We start from the raw sequence: 14235 nt of genomic DNA, 5'->3' as shown, positions 1-14235 counted from the left end.
ACAATAAACTGTTTCTTAGAACCAGAAGACTGATTTCCCATCCTTAATTTCTCCATCTCAAACTCAAATTTCCTTCGGTTTTCAGCTTCCCTTTCTTCAAATGCCCTTTTTTTTATTAGCCTCTCTTTTGGCCATTTCTGCTTTAAATCTTTCAAGCTTTAACTGTTCAAGGTGCAACTGCATTTCCAGATTACTCATTGGAAACCTATCTAACACATCATCAAACGTTTTCAAATTTGTATAATGCTCAGTGATTTTTCTTTGTATTAAAGCCTTTGTAGTATTCTTTGTAATTCCTTTAATATCCAACCTCCTCACAATCTCCAATATCTCAGGTTTTTTTCGCATTCACTAAAGACACCGAGTCAGGCATGTCCATAAACTCGTCAATATTCATTGTTGCCGAATACCACTCACACACCAATCCAACTAAAAAAAATTGAGTATTTTCCTTTTCCAAATCAGAATGGCAATTATCAGCACTTAACTTCAAAATCGGAACATCCCATGGCCAAGCCCCCACAAATTATGTAACCGGCAACAATGAATATCAATCGAGACAGGTTATATGAAAACAACCAAACATTTATTAAACACAGATAAACAATATAAAAACAAACAAAAACCTTAACCGGAAGTTATGCAGCCATTCAACAAATCGTCACTTGGCGCTAGTTCTTAAAGCGTTAAATGCGAAAACAGTTCTTAAGGCGGTAAAGTCAAATACAGTTCTTAAAATGGTAAATTCAAAAGTCCAACAGATTTATACATTCAATTGGGAGAGACTTCTCTGGAGAAGGATTTCTTCATTGACATGACTTTCCTGTTTGTTCTGACCAAAGGATTCACGATGCAGGAAATAAATGGCTTAAAACAACTGACCTTAAATTCTGCAGAGCACCTTGCATGAACTACCTTGCTCTTTTGGTATGAGTTATCTTTGATGCAGGTCGCTACTCCTTCAACGAAGACTCAATAAGGTCGATCCTTTATTAAGCTGCCAAACATTCCTGATTTCTCTTAATCCTTTGGGTCCTGTACTTCGAAAAAGTCTTCACTCTCCAATACTGCTGGAAAAAGGTACATCAACACATCTAGCAAAAATTTCCAGTCCAGCACTATTGTACCTTGCAACAGAACGTAACATGCCATTTTAAAAATGAAACTGCGTCATAAAAACAAATATGCAATAGAAACGGAGACACAGACGCACTTTCTAGCTGGAAAACTAAAAACTAAAAACTAACTGTGTCATCTGAGGTCTTCCCTTATATACCCATGGTGAAAATGTCCTCGCGTGACCTCACATCGGTGGGAAAATTACATCAAGTGACCTCCAAAAGAACATTACATCATTCTCACAAAAAAAATCACATCTCCTTAAGGTTTGTAACACCCTCCATACCCCTACCATCCAGGCTCCCATCCGAACTTCTTTTAAATGGTGAAACCAAGCTCACATTCACCACTTGTGCTGGCATCTCATTCCACACTCTCACAACCATTTCAATAAAGAGATTTTCCAAATGTTCCCATTAAATTTTCACCTTCCCCACTTACCCATGACCTCTGGTCGTCATCCCACCCAACCTCAGTGGAAAAAGCTGCTTGCAATTACACTATCTATACCGTCAGAATGTTGTACACTTTTAACAATTCCTCAAGGCAATGTATAATTTCCTGTTTATGTTCAGAGCCTTTTTTATATGCATAAGATGATGAGGGGCATTGATCGTGTGGATAGCCAGAGGTTTTTTTCCCAGGGCTGAAATGGCTAACATGAGGAGGCGTAGTTTTAAGGTGCTTTGAAATAGATACCGAGGGGATGTCAGGGGTAAGTTTTTTACACAGAGAGTGGTGGGTGCATGGAATGCACTGCCAGCTATTTGTGTGAGAGTGTTTCAGTTACTGTGGGGCCAGGAACCCATGCAGCTCAGTGGGATCAGGGAATAATATGAATAGACAGAGTCAAACTGAGCCAGGTCACAGATTGGAGATGGCAGAAATTCCCATTAATATCGAGACAGGAACAGCATCAGAGAATATGTTGGTCATTCTAGCTACCAGCACTGTGCCCAGTTAGAAGATGATTTCTCTCTCCAACTTGGATTGAACCTCACTGTAATAGTGTGATGCCAGATCACACCTTGACAATTCAAGGGATCTCATCTGAAATATTGTCTTACACCCATTGATGGATTTTGTAAATATTTTTACAGGTTAAAAATGACAAGGAATTTGTCTATGGGAATCTCGAACACAACAAGCCAGTTTTGCTGTCTCTAGCCGGATATTTAAGAAGTGGAGCAAGGGATTCACTTGATCATCCTTCATGCTCGGACTGTGACGAGGGATTCACTCGATCTTCTGTCAGACTGGCGTGCCCGTCATTTTACGCAAGGGCCTACACATTCACCTGCTCAGATAGTGGGAATGGATTCAGTCGGTCATTTCAACTGAAGATATATCAGCAGGTTCACACAGGACAAGGCCATTCATTTGTCCTGTGTGTGAGAAGGCATTCAGTTGGTCTTCCCACCTGTGGACACACCAGTCAGTTCACCCTGGGCAGAGGCTGGTCAGCTGCTGAATTTGTGGGGAAGGATTCACTCGGTCATCCGACCTAATGGCTCACCAGCAAGTTCACACTAGGGAGAGGCCGTTCACCTGCTCAGACTGTGGGAAGGGATTTACTAAATCATCTCACCTATTGAGACACCAGTCAGTACACACTGGGGAGAGGCCATTCACCTGCTCCGACTGTGGGAAGGGATTCGCTTTGTCATCCCAACTGAAGGTTCATCAGCGAGTTCACACTGGACAGAGGCCATTCACCTGCTCAGATTGTGGGAAGGGATTCACTTCGTCATTTCTCCTACTCAGACACCAGCGAGTTCACACTGGGGAGAGGCCGTTCGCCTGCTCAGTGTGTGGAAAGGGATTCACTCGATCATCCCACCTACAAGCACACTCGTCTGTTCACACAAGGGAGTGGCCATTCACCTGCTCTGACTGTGGGAAGGGGTTCATTTGCTCATCCCACCTGAAGGTTCATCAGCGAGTTCACACTGGTGAGTGGCCGTTCACCTGCTCAGACTGTGGGAAGGGATTCACTTTGTCATCCCAATTGAAGGTACATCAGCGAGTTCACACTGGGGAGAGGCCGTTCACCTGCTCTGACTGTGGGAAGGGATTCACTCGGTCATCTCATCTACAGAGACACCAGCGAGTTCACACTGGGGAGAGGCCATTCACCTGCACAGTGTGTGGGAAGCGATTCACTCGGTCATCCCACCTACAAGCACACTGGTCTGTTCACACTGGGGAGAGGCCGTTCACCTGCTCAGTGTGTGGGAATAGATTCACTTGCTCATCCCACCTGAAGGTACATCAGCGAGTTCACACCGGGGAGAGGCCGTTTATCTGCTCAGACTGTGGGAAGGGATTCACTTGCTCATCCCAACTGAAGGTGCATCAGCTAGTTCATACTGGAGAGAGGCCATTCACCTGCTCAGACTGTGGGAAGGGATTCACTTACTCATCCCAACTGAAGGTACATCAGCGAGTTCACAGTGGGGAGAGGCCGTTCACTTGCTCAGTGTGTGGGAAGGGATTCACTCGATCATCCCACCTGCAAGTACACTGGTCTGTTCACACTGGGGAGAGACCGTTCACCTGCTCAGACTGTGGGAAAGGATTTACTCAGTCAGGTGAACTGAAGGTACATCAGCGAGTTCACACTGGGGAGCGGCCGTTCACCTGCTCAGACTGTGGGAAGGGATTCACTTCGTCATCTCAACTGAAGGTACATCAGCGAGTTCACACTGGAGAGAGGCCATTCACCTGCTCAGACTGTGGAAAAGGATTCATTTGCTCATCCAAACTGATGGTACATCAGCGAGTTCACACTGGGGAGAGGCCATTCACCTGCTCAGTGTGTGGGAAGGGATTCACTTGCTCATCCCAACTGATGGTACATCAGCGAGTTCACACTGGGGAGAGGCCGTTCACCTGCTCAAACTGCGGTAAGGGATTCAGTCAGTCATCTGAACTGAAGGTACACCAGCGAGTTCACACTGGGGAACGGCCGTTCACCTGCTCAAACTGCGGGAAGGGATTCAGTCAGTCATCTGAACTGAAGGTACACCAGCGAGTACATACTAGGGAGCGGCCATTCACCTGCTCAGACTGTGGAAAAGGATTCACTTGCTCATCCCAACTGAAGGCACATAGGCGAGTTCACACTGGGGTGAGGCCGTTCACCTGCTTGCACTGTGGGAAGGGATTTACTTCCTCATCCCAACTGAAGGTACATCAGCGAGTTCACTCTGGGGAGAGGCCGTTCATCTGCTCAGATTGTGGGAAGGGATTCACTCAGTCATCCGCCCTAATGGCACACCAACGAGTTCACAGTGGGGAGCGGCCGTACACCTGCTCTGTCTGTGGGAAAGGATTCACTCTGTCATGCACCCTACAGAGACATGAGCAAGTTCACAGTGGGGAGCGGCCGTTCACCTGCTCAGATTGTGGGAAAGGATTTACTCAGGCATCCGAACTACAGGCACACCGGTCAGTTCATACTGGGGAGTGGCCGTTCACCTGCTCAGTCTGTGGGAAAGGATTCACTTGGTCAACTGAACTACAGGCACACCAGTCAGTTCATACTGGGGAGAGGCCGTTCACCTGCTCAGTCTGTGGGAAGGGATTCACTAAGTCATATCAACTGAAGGTACATCAGCACGTTCACACTGGAGAGAGGCCGTTCACCTGCTCAGACTGTGGGAAGGGATTCAGTTCATCCTCTCAACTACTGACGCACCAGCGAGTTCACACTGGAGATAGGCCATTCACCTGCCCAGACTGTGGGAAGGGATTCACTCGGTCATCTCATCTACAGAGACACCAGCGTGTTCACACAGGGGAGAGGCCATTCACCTGCTCAGTGTGTGGGAAGGGATTCACTCGGTCATCGAACCTACAGAAACACCAGCGAGTTCACACTGGGTAGAGGCCAATCAACTGCTCAGACTTCGGGAGGAGATTCTCTGAGCCATCTCCACCGAATGTGCATCATTGGGTTCACACTGGGGAGAGGCCGTTCAACAGCTGTGAATGTGGGAAGCGACTCACTCAGTATTCTAACCTTATGTAACTCTCGCTTTAGCTGGCAGCTTAATATAGGGGGTGATAGCCCCCCAGCCCGGCCAATCTTAAGAAATCTTGTTTGGGTGGATGCTGCTTGATGTGTTCCCTGTTACAAATCAGTACCCTGAAAAAACAAATGGTACATAATATGCGATTAAACGTATGGGCTTTATAGTTTCTTACTTTGACTATAGAACGAGTAAAAAAAATAATGAAGAAGAAAGGCCCAATCTCTCCATTCATGTCTTCTCATCGCTCCCCGGCAAAAGACTGCAAAAATCTCTCTTCCAGACTCCCAAGAAAGAACAACATTTCTCCCATTGGATAGCCCTGCATTCCAAAACCCTGTTCTCTCTAGTCGTAACCTAAACATTGCTGCTACAGAGAAACCATTACCTCAGCAGTGATACATTGCAGAGAGGCCATTCCATTAGCAGTGAAACCTCACAGCATGTTATACTTGTGACATAGTACTGGAATGTTTCAATAAGCTGCATCCTGGATATTTGTCCATCACCGATGCTGAATGCAATTTTGGGAGTGACTGTCAGTGCTGAACTCTGCAATTATTGCTGCTGCTCACCACACCCAGTCTGCACCCTGGTCACTGGGCATGGGAGGAGTTTGTTCTGCTGCATATTCACCTTTAATTGGACTGGAGTTTAACATGGACTGGAGTGGAGAGCGGCCAGTGAAAGAGTGGAGCTTTGAGGCTTTGGCTCGAGAGGTTTTGGCAGTTTTGGCAGTTGGATTGTGCAATCATGTCAATCAAGATTTGAATAGCTCAGAATGCAGCTGATTGGGCAATCAAGGTCAGGTGACCAAGCAATTTGATTGGGCAATCGAAAATTGAGAAGCTCAACAAACGAGTAAAAAGAGGGGTAGCTGAAGTGGAGCGGCCAGTGAGTGAGTGGGCCAGTGAAGGAGTGGAGCTTTGAGGCTTTGGCTCGAGAGGTTTCGGCGAGAAGAGGCAGAGGATGAGCTTGCTCCCAGTAAGGTAAGGCTGGATATGTTTCTTTAATTAATTTAGGAGTTGGTAATGGAGGCTGTAGATAGGGCAGTCCAGTGCCCCGATTGTAGGATGTGGGAAGTCAGGGTCAGCACATTGTCTCTGATGACTAAACCTCAGGGATCTGTACTGGGTCCAATGTTGTTTGTCATATATATTAATGATCTGGATGATGGGGTGGTAAATTGGATGAGAAAGTATTAGATGATACTGAGATAGGTGGAGTTGTGGATAATGAAGAATATTTTCAAAGCTTGCAGACAGATTTAGACCACTTAGAAGATTGGGCTGAAAGATGGCAGATGGAGTTTAATGCTAATAAATGTGCGGTGCTATATTTTGGTGGGACTAATCAAAATAGGGCATACATTGTAAATGGTAGGGCATTGAAGAATGCAGTAGAACAGAGTGATCTAGGAATAATGGTGCATAGTTCCCTGAAGGTGGAGTCTCACGTGGATAGGATGGTGAAGAAAGCTTTTGGTATTCTGGCCTTTATAAATCAGAGCATTGAGTATAGGAGTTGAGATGTAATGTTGAAATTGTATAAGGCATTGGTAAGGCCAAATCTAGAGTATTGTGTGCAGTTCTGGTAACCAAATTGTAGGAAAGATGTCAATAAAATTGAGAGAGTACAAAGGAGATTTACTAAAATGTTCCCTGGGTTTCATCTCCTAAGTTACAGAGAAAGGTTGCACAAGTTAGGTCTTTATTCTTTGGAGTGTAGAAGGTTGATAGGGGACTTGATAGAGGTATTTAAAATTATGAGGGGGATAGGTAGATTTGATGTGGATTGTTTTTTTTTCCATTGAGAGTGGGGGAGATTCAAACAAGAGGACATGAGTTGAGAGTTAAAGGGCAAAAGTTTAGGGGTAACACGAAGAGGAACTTCTTTACTCAGAGTGGTAGCTGTGTGGAACGAGCTTCCAGCAGAAGTGGCTGAGGTAGGTTCGATGTTGCCGTTCAAAGTTAAATTGGATAGATATATGGACAGGAAAAGAATGGAGGGTTGTGGGCTGAGTGCAGGTAGGTGGGACCAGGTAAGAGTAAGAGTTCGGCATGGACTAGAAGGGCCGAGATGGCCTGTTTCCGTGCTGTAATGGTTATATGGTTAAATATATGGTTACATGGTTATAAAGCCATATTAAAAACCATTATTAGCACACACACACACACACACACACACACACGCACACACACACATGCACACACACACACACACACACACACACACACACATGCACGCGCGCGCGCGCGCGCGCACACACACACACACACACACACAGAGGCAAATGAACATCGGTACATGTATTAAATTCTTTGTCGATCTCTCAGTTCATGCCTTTCTCTTCCCAGTCGGAACGCGTTGAACACGATGTTTCACGGTGGGGTCGGCATATCGATTAAGGGATTGAAGAAACAGAAGCAACATTGAAATAACTACAAGGCCATGGTGTAGAAACAAGAATTATTCACAGCAGAATGAAATAAGAACAGCAAATTGGGAGAACAGAGTATTAGTCCAGTCTGCCGGAGAGAGGAAATGACTGAGCATGCAGTCGGTTTCAAGGTGAAAATGAAGAGAGGGTTAATATGCAGTTCACATAAAATGCAGAATTAGTGAGAGAGAACGACAGCAGTGCAGAGACAATCGAAAACCGGAGACATTCAGTCGGAAAATATAAGAATGTGGGTTTCATTCGCCACCTGCCTGTGGCCGGTAGAGTGTGGAGGAATGGTTCACTCTGTACCCACCTGTCTCCGGTGCAATGTGTCAGTGTGGGGATCATTCTGTAGATATCCGTCCCTGGTACAGAATGAGAGTGTGGGCTTCTTTAGTTCTCACTCTTTGGCTCACTGTGAGAGTGTACATTTCATACTGTACATACCTGTCGCCGTTGCAGTGTGAGAGTGTGGGTTTCATTCTGTATCTGTCAGTCTCTGTTACAGTGTGAGAGTGTGGGTTTCATTCTGTATAGGTCAGTCTCTGTTACAGTGTGAGAGTGTGGGGTCATTCTGTATCTGTCAGTCTCTGTTACAGTGTGAGAGTGTGGGGTCATTTTGTATCTGTCAGTCTCTGCTACAGTGTGAGAGTGTGGGTTTCATTCTGTATCTGTCAGTGTCTGTTACAGTGTGAGAGTGTGGGTTTCATTCTGTATCTGTCAGTCTCTGTTACAGTGTGAGAGTGTGGGTTTCATTCTGTATCTGTCAGTCTCTGTTACAGTGTGAGAGTGTGGGTATCATTCTGTATCTGTCAGTCTCTGTTACAGTGTGAGTGTGGGTTTCATTCTGTATCTGTCAGTCTCTTCTACAGTGTGAGAGTGTGGGTTTCATTCTGTATCTGTCAGTCTCTGTTACAGTATGAGAGTGTGGGTTTCATTCTGTGTCTGTCAGTCTCTGTTACAGTGTGAGAGTGTGGGTTTCATTCTGTATCTGTCAGTCTCTGTTACAGTGTGAGAGTGTGGGTTTCATTCTGTATCTGTCAGTCTTTGCTACAATGTGAGAGCGTGGGTTTCATTCTGTATCTGTCAGTGTCTGTTACAGTGTGAGAGTGTGGGTTTCATTCTGTATCTGTCAGTCTCTGTTACAGTGTGAGAGTGTGGGTTTCATTCTGTATCTGTCAGTCTCTGTTACAGTGTGAGAGTGTGGGTTTCATTCTGTATCTGTCAGTCTCTGTTACAGTATGAGAGTGTGGGTTTCATTCTGTGTCTGTCAGTCTCTGTTACAGTGTGAGAGTGTGGGTTTCATTCTGTATCTGTCAGTCTCTGTTACAGTGTGAGAGTGTGGGTTTCATTCTGTATCTGTCAGTCTTTGCTACAATGTGAGAGCGTGGGTTTCATTCTGTATCTGTCAGTGTCTGTTACAGTGTGAGAGTGTGGGTTTCATTCTGTATCTGTCAGTCTCTGTTACAGTGTGAGAGTGTGGGTTTCATTCTGTATCTGTCAGTCTCTGTTACAGTGTGAGTGTGGGTTTCATTCTGTATCTGTCAGTCTCTTCTACAGTGTGAGAGTGTGGGTTTCATTCTGTATCTGTCAGTCTCTGTTACAGTATGAGAGTGTGGGTTTCATTCTGTGTCTGTCAGTCTCTGTTACAGTGTGAGAGTGTGGGTTTCATTCTGTATCTGTCAGTCTCTGTTACAGTGTGAGAGTGTGGGTTTCATTCTGTATCTGTCAGTCTCTGTTACAGTGTGAGAGTGTGGGTTTCATTCTGTATCTGTCAGTCTCTGTTACAGTGTGAGAGTGTGGGTTTCATTCTGTATCTGTCAGTCTCTGTTACAGTGTGAGAGAGTGGGTTTCATTCTGTATCTGTCAGTCTCTGCTACAGTGTGAGAGTGTGGGTTTCATTCTCTATCTGTCAGTCTCTGCTACAGTGTGAGAGTGTGGGTTTCATTCTGTATCTGTCAGTCTCTGTTACAGTGTGAGAGAGTGGGTTTCATTCTCTGTCAGTCTCTGTTACAGTGTGAGAGTGTGGGTTTTATTCTGTATCTGTCAGTCTGTTACAGTGAGAGAGTGTGGGTTTCATTCTGTATCTGTCAGTCTGTTACAGTGTGAGAGTGTGGGTTTCATTCTGTATCTGTCAGTCTCTGTTACAGTGTGAGAGTGTGGGTTTCATTCTGTATCTGTCAGTCTCTGTTACAGTGTGAGAGTGTGGGTTTCATTCTGTATCTGTCAGTCTCTGTTACAGTGTGAGAGTGTGGGTTTCATTCTGTATCTGTCAGTCTCTGATACAGTGTGAGAGTGTGGGTTTCATTCTGTATCTGTCAGTCTCTGTTACAGTGTGAGAGTGTGGGTTTCATTCTCTATCTGTCAGTCTCTGCTACAGTGTGAGAGTGTGGGTTTCATTCTGTATCTGTCAGTCTCTGCTACAGTGTGAGAGTGTGGGTTTCATTCTGTATCTGTCAGTCTCTGTTACAGTGTGAGAGTGTGGGTTTCATTCTGTATCTGTCAGTCTGTTACAGTGTGAGAGTGTGGGTTTCATTCTGTATCTGTCAGTCTGTTACAGTGTGAGAGTGTGGGTTTCATTCTGTATCTGTCCGTCTCTGCTACAGTGTGAGAGTGTGGGTTTCATTCTGTATCTGTCAGTCTCTGTTACAGTGTGAGAGTGTGGGTTTCATTCTATATGTGTCAGTCTCTGTTACAGTGTGAGAGTGTGGGTTTCATTCTGTATCTGTCAGTCTCTGCTACAATGCGGGAGTGTGGGCTTCCTTTTATATTTGTCGACCTCGGCTCCACCGTTAAGTGCGTCGACTCTGTCTGTACCTCTGAGACCTGAGTCGGTATGAGCGAGTGTATATTTTCTCGTCCTTTTCCGCTGTTTCTCAAACCTTGTAAATAATCCTAAAATAGATTCTGTATTCCCTGCGCTATTTTTAGAACAAGAGTCTCCTGCAGTCGGTTTATGTTATAATTGTGAGATGGACAGTGCACCGATGAATGACGACGGCTGGATCGAGCAGGGCATTCAGCGTCTTAGAGTCCTATGGCAAACAGACCATTCGGCCCGGCATCACTCTACACGCTATTCGTTACTCTACTACATGGAGCCAATTGAACAGCACGTGATCTGTAACTTCTAGTGATTTGAAAAAACCACCTCTTAAATGTTGAATGAAGATAATCAAATTAAATAAATTCATTAATTAATATAAATAAGTAATTAAATTTATAATTTGATCGAAGTAAAACCAACCGAGGCAGAGCGTTTCCTGTTCCAGCATCGTTGATATGAATACATTTCATCTCAGCCATTCTAAATTGCTACATTCACCGTGTACCTGCTCTCTTATGTTTGCCGATTCTGTCATATATTTCTTAATGTGTACTACACCATGAATCTATTCGAGTTATGTCCCACTCATAAATAATATAATATTCATTTCGAGTTCCTTATGATAACTTCAGTCTTGTGTCTATGTTGTTCTGTGCAGCACTGAGCGAGTTTGTGAATAGGAATGCGAGGGAAGGTCAAGGTTCACATTTGGAATAATCCAAATTCCACATTGCAGCATCCGGGTGATTGATGACTTCCCGAGAATTTGGCGTCACTGGTTACGTCACAGCTCAGCCGGGAATGTTCCGCTCGTCAGGGACAGGGTGGGCGGAAGAGTTTGCCTCAGTGTTGCAAGACACCGTGTCCTATATTGCACTCGTCAGTGCTGAAGACAAAGATGAATGGAGGAGAATGGGCAGCTGATGGTTAATAGATTGATATTACACTCTGAGCACATCAATTGGAGATGTTGGAATCCTGGGAACAGTAGAGTACAGTAACAAGCCCTTTGACTCACTACTTCTGCGCTGAACAAGATACCGAATGAGATTAAACTCTGATGACTGTACATGACCCATCTCCCCTCATTCACCGCATACGCGTGTGCTTTGATTCAATATTAACCGTTATGGGAGGCTAGAGGTTATATCTCAAAAGAGGCAAACCAGTACCATCAGCTCCCATGTTGAAGTAAATATTTGAGAAGGGAAGTGGAAACACTTACGGATTAAACAAAAAGGTGAAGGTTCAGTTACAGATTCTCCTGGAAGGGAGCAGGAAGGCTAGCGATTTAGCCAAGCCAGAATCAGGTTGGGTGGTGAAAAGGAATCCAGGTGTAGAGGTAGGGATGACAAGAAACCAGCAAACTCTGTACATATAGACTTAGTCATGACACAGCAAAAGGATCAGGATTTGGCAAAGGTAAAAGGAAGAGAGGAGTCTGAAGAGTTTTAGAAATATCGAGGGATACAGGTACGGAATCGGATTGTACTTAATAATGCTAAATTTGTGGTGCCAGAATGGGAAATGTATTGGCACCATCACAAAGGTGGGCATCAAATCAGATAGAGCTATGGAACAGTTGTAGAACCTGTGTTGGTGGCCGAAACTGCGAGGAGATGTACCACATTATCGTAAGAATTGCTTCATTTGTGCCCACTAATAACCCAGATAAATCGGCTGGAGAAGCAGTTTCAAGGCCCGCCCAGTAGAAGGACCATGTGTTAATTTGCAGGTTTATTTTGTTGGATCTTCACCTCCATCCCCTGGAGGACAGAAATATATCCTCGAGGTAGTGGATGCGTTCAGCAAGTGGATAGATGCTTTCTCAACTAGACAATGAAAACGCTGGCGTTACAGCCAGGATTTTGTCCGAAAGAGTCTTTACCCGTTGGGGATTGCCAAGGACTCTAGAATCAGATCAGGGTCCCCGCTACACCGCACAGATGACAGAGAATCTAATGAAACTGTTTGGGGTAAAGCAGAGGATCTTTTTCCCCAATCGACCACAACAGTGCGATTGTTGAACGGATGAACTGGACTTTAAAGACAATGTTGTCTAAAATGACTAAACGGCTCATGGGTCACTGTCTTACCCTATGCTCTTATGATAGTCCTCAGCACAAGCATCCTCTCCTGCACTTACACGTTTTAAGTTGACGATCGGGAGAATAAATAAAAGGGTTAGTTTTCCTGCTTGGCTAGATTTATCACAGACCGAGTACGATAGCATTGGAAAGGACAAATGTAAGCAAAAATTAATTGTCTCTATTAAGGAGGCCCATTATGATGCCGCCCATAACATGTGACGGAAGAAAAGGCAGAGCGAAGCTTGTTTCGAGGTGCGAACAAAACCGCGGGCGTTTGAAATAGGACAGAAGGTTATGATATCACTACATCAGCCGAGCCCCTTCACACCTTCGCGATTTGTCCGGACAGAGCCAGTCCATCAGTATATCCAATCCAGACTTCTCCGTATAAGTTGGGTTGATATCATATTAACCAACTTAAACCCCTTGGAGATAGTCAATTCCTCTCGTAGCTGAGTCCAGAAAACATGTTGTCGCTGGGATGTTGTGGACCGAGATGAGATGATCCTCTTAGATTTATGTTTCAGGCAATCGACGGTGATGGGGATGAAGGAGCAGTTGTCCTCTCAGTGAGTTGGAGAACCACTTCCAGTTTGTACCCGGAGGATAAGGACAGTTCACATATTTGCACTCGCCCAAGCCAAGGCGGAGACAGTGGGGGCGAGAAACAGATGTGACAGCGCGTTTATTATGTGGTCTTCTGCAAATAAAGTGGGGAATAATTGTTCTGTTATAAATGGATTTTAATAAGGCCTTATTGTTAGCCATGGTAGGACCATTTATAACGTCAGAAGGTTTGGTATCCAGGGAAAGTTGGCTGGTTGATTCAGAACTGACGCTCACAGAAGACAGAGGATAGTTGTGGATGGAGCGTTTTCTCTCTGGATGTCGGTGACCAGTGGAGTCCTGCAGAAATCTGTTCTGAGAACCCCGGCTTTTTGTGTATCTATGAATGATTTGGATGAGGAGGTGGAAGGGTGGTTTATTGTATTTGCAATGATGTGGAGGGAGGTTGGTGGAATTATGGAGAGTACAGAAGTTTATCACAGATTACAACAGGACAGTGACAGGACGCAGAGCAGGGAGAGAAGTTACAGATGGAGTTCAAACCGGAACATTGCGAAGTGATTCACTTTGGAAGGATGGATTTGAAGGCAGAGGTGATACTTTCTCGAGACGCCGAGGGCCACACAATATTACGAGTTCCACAATGGACACAGAGTGACGAGACTCTCTCCAGTAAGGGGAGGGCCGCTCATCGGTACGCATTCGGTACAATAGGCACGGAGCGGTGCACTGCGAGAGCAGAAGGAAGTGTGATTGACAGGTGAGCTTGAACACATCCGCTGTTCTGCACATACTTACAGCGACGCTCGAAAGGGAATATACCTGACAGTAAATCAGGAGGAAAAAAAAATAAAACTTAATGGTAAATAGTAGAACAGCCTGGGAACCTGCGGATTGTTCAGAGATTGTATTTGCTATATTTGTTCAAACAGAGAATGGATAGAGAAACAGTGGTAGAATTGTGGCAGGTTTGAGAATATCTTTAAAGTTAAATAGACTGCATCGCACATCACGGGTGTGGCAGGGTCAAGTCATTGACTGGCAGAGATCAGGTTCCTGCCGAACGGCCCATGTGTGCGCTGGAAAACATTGCTCTTCAAACTGTCCACAGCCCTCGCTAACTTCCCGAAGACACAGTCCCTTTTTGATCGCAGG

General features: G+C 45.0%; 1 protein-coding gene across 1 annotated transcript in view; it reads left to right on the top strand.

Moving 5' to 3' along the window:
- LOC134342018 (zinc finger protein 585A-like) overlaps positions 1 to 11030 on the top strand; it is a 28589-nt gene extending 17559 nt beyond the window's left edge. The window contains exons 2-4 of the mRNA XM_063039957.1: positions 2375 to 2510; positions 2597 to 6142; positions 7511 to 11030. Of these exons, the coding sequence (XP_062896027.1) occupies positions 2375 to 2510; positions 2597 to 5008 (2548 nt within the window). The 3' untranslated portion in view covers positions 5009 to 6142; positions 7511 to 11030. The remainder of the gene's footprint in view (positions 1 to 2374; positions 2511 to 2596; positions 6143 to 7510) is intronic.
- Positions 11031 to 14235: the final 3205 nt, after the last annotated feature.

The sequence above is a fragment of the Mobula hypostoma genome, unplaced genomic scaffold, assembly GCF_963921235.1.
Source record: "Mobula hypostoma unplaced genomic scaffold, sMobHyp1.1 scaffold_197, whole genome shotgun sequence".
NCBI classification, from domain to species: domain Eukaryota; kingdom Metazoa; phylum Chordata; class Chondrichthyes; order Myliobatiformes; family Myliobatidae; genus Mobula; species Mobula hypostoma.
Note: the sequence above shows the minus strand (reverse complement) of the source record. Positions and strands in the feature narration are given on the sequence as shown.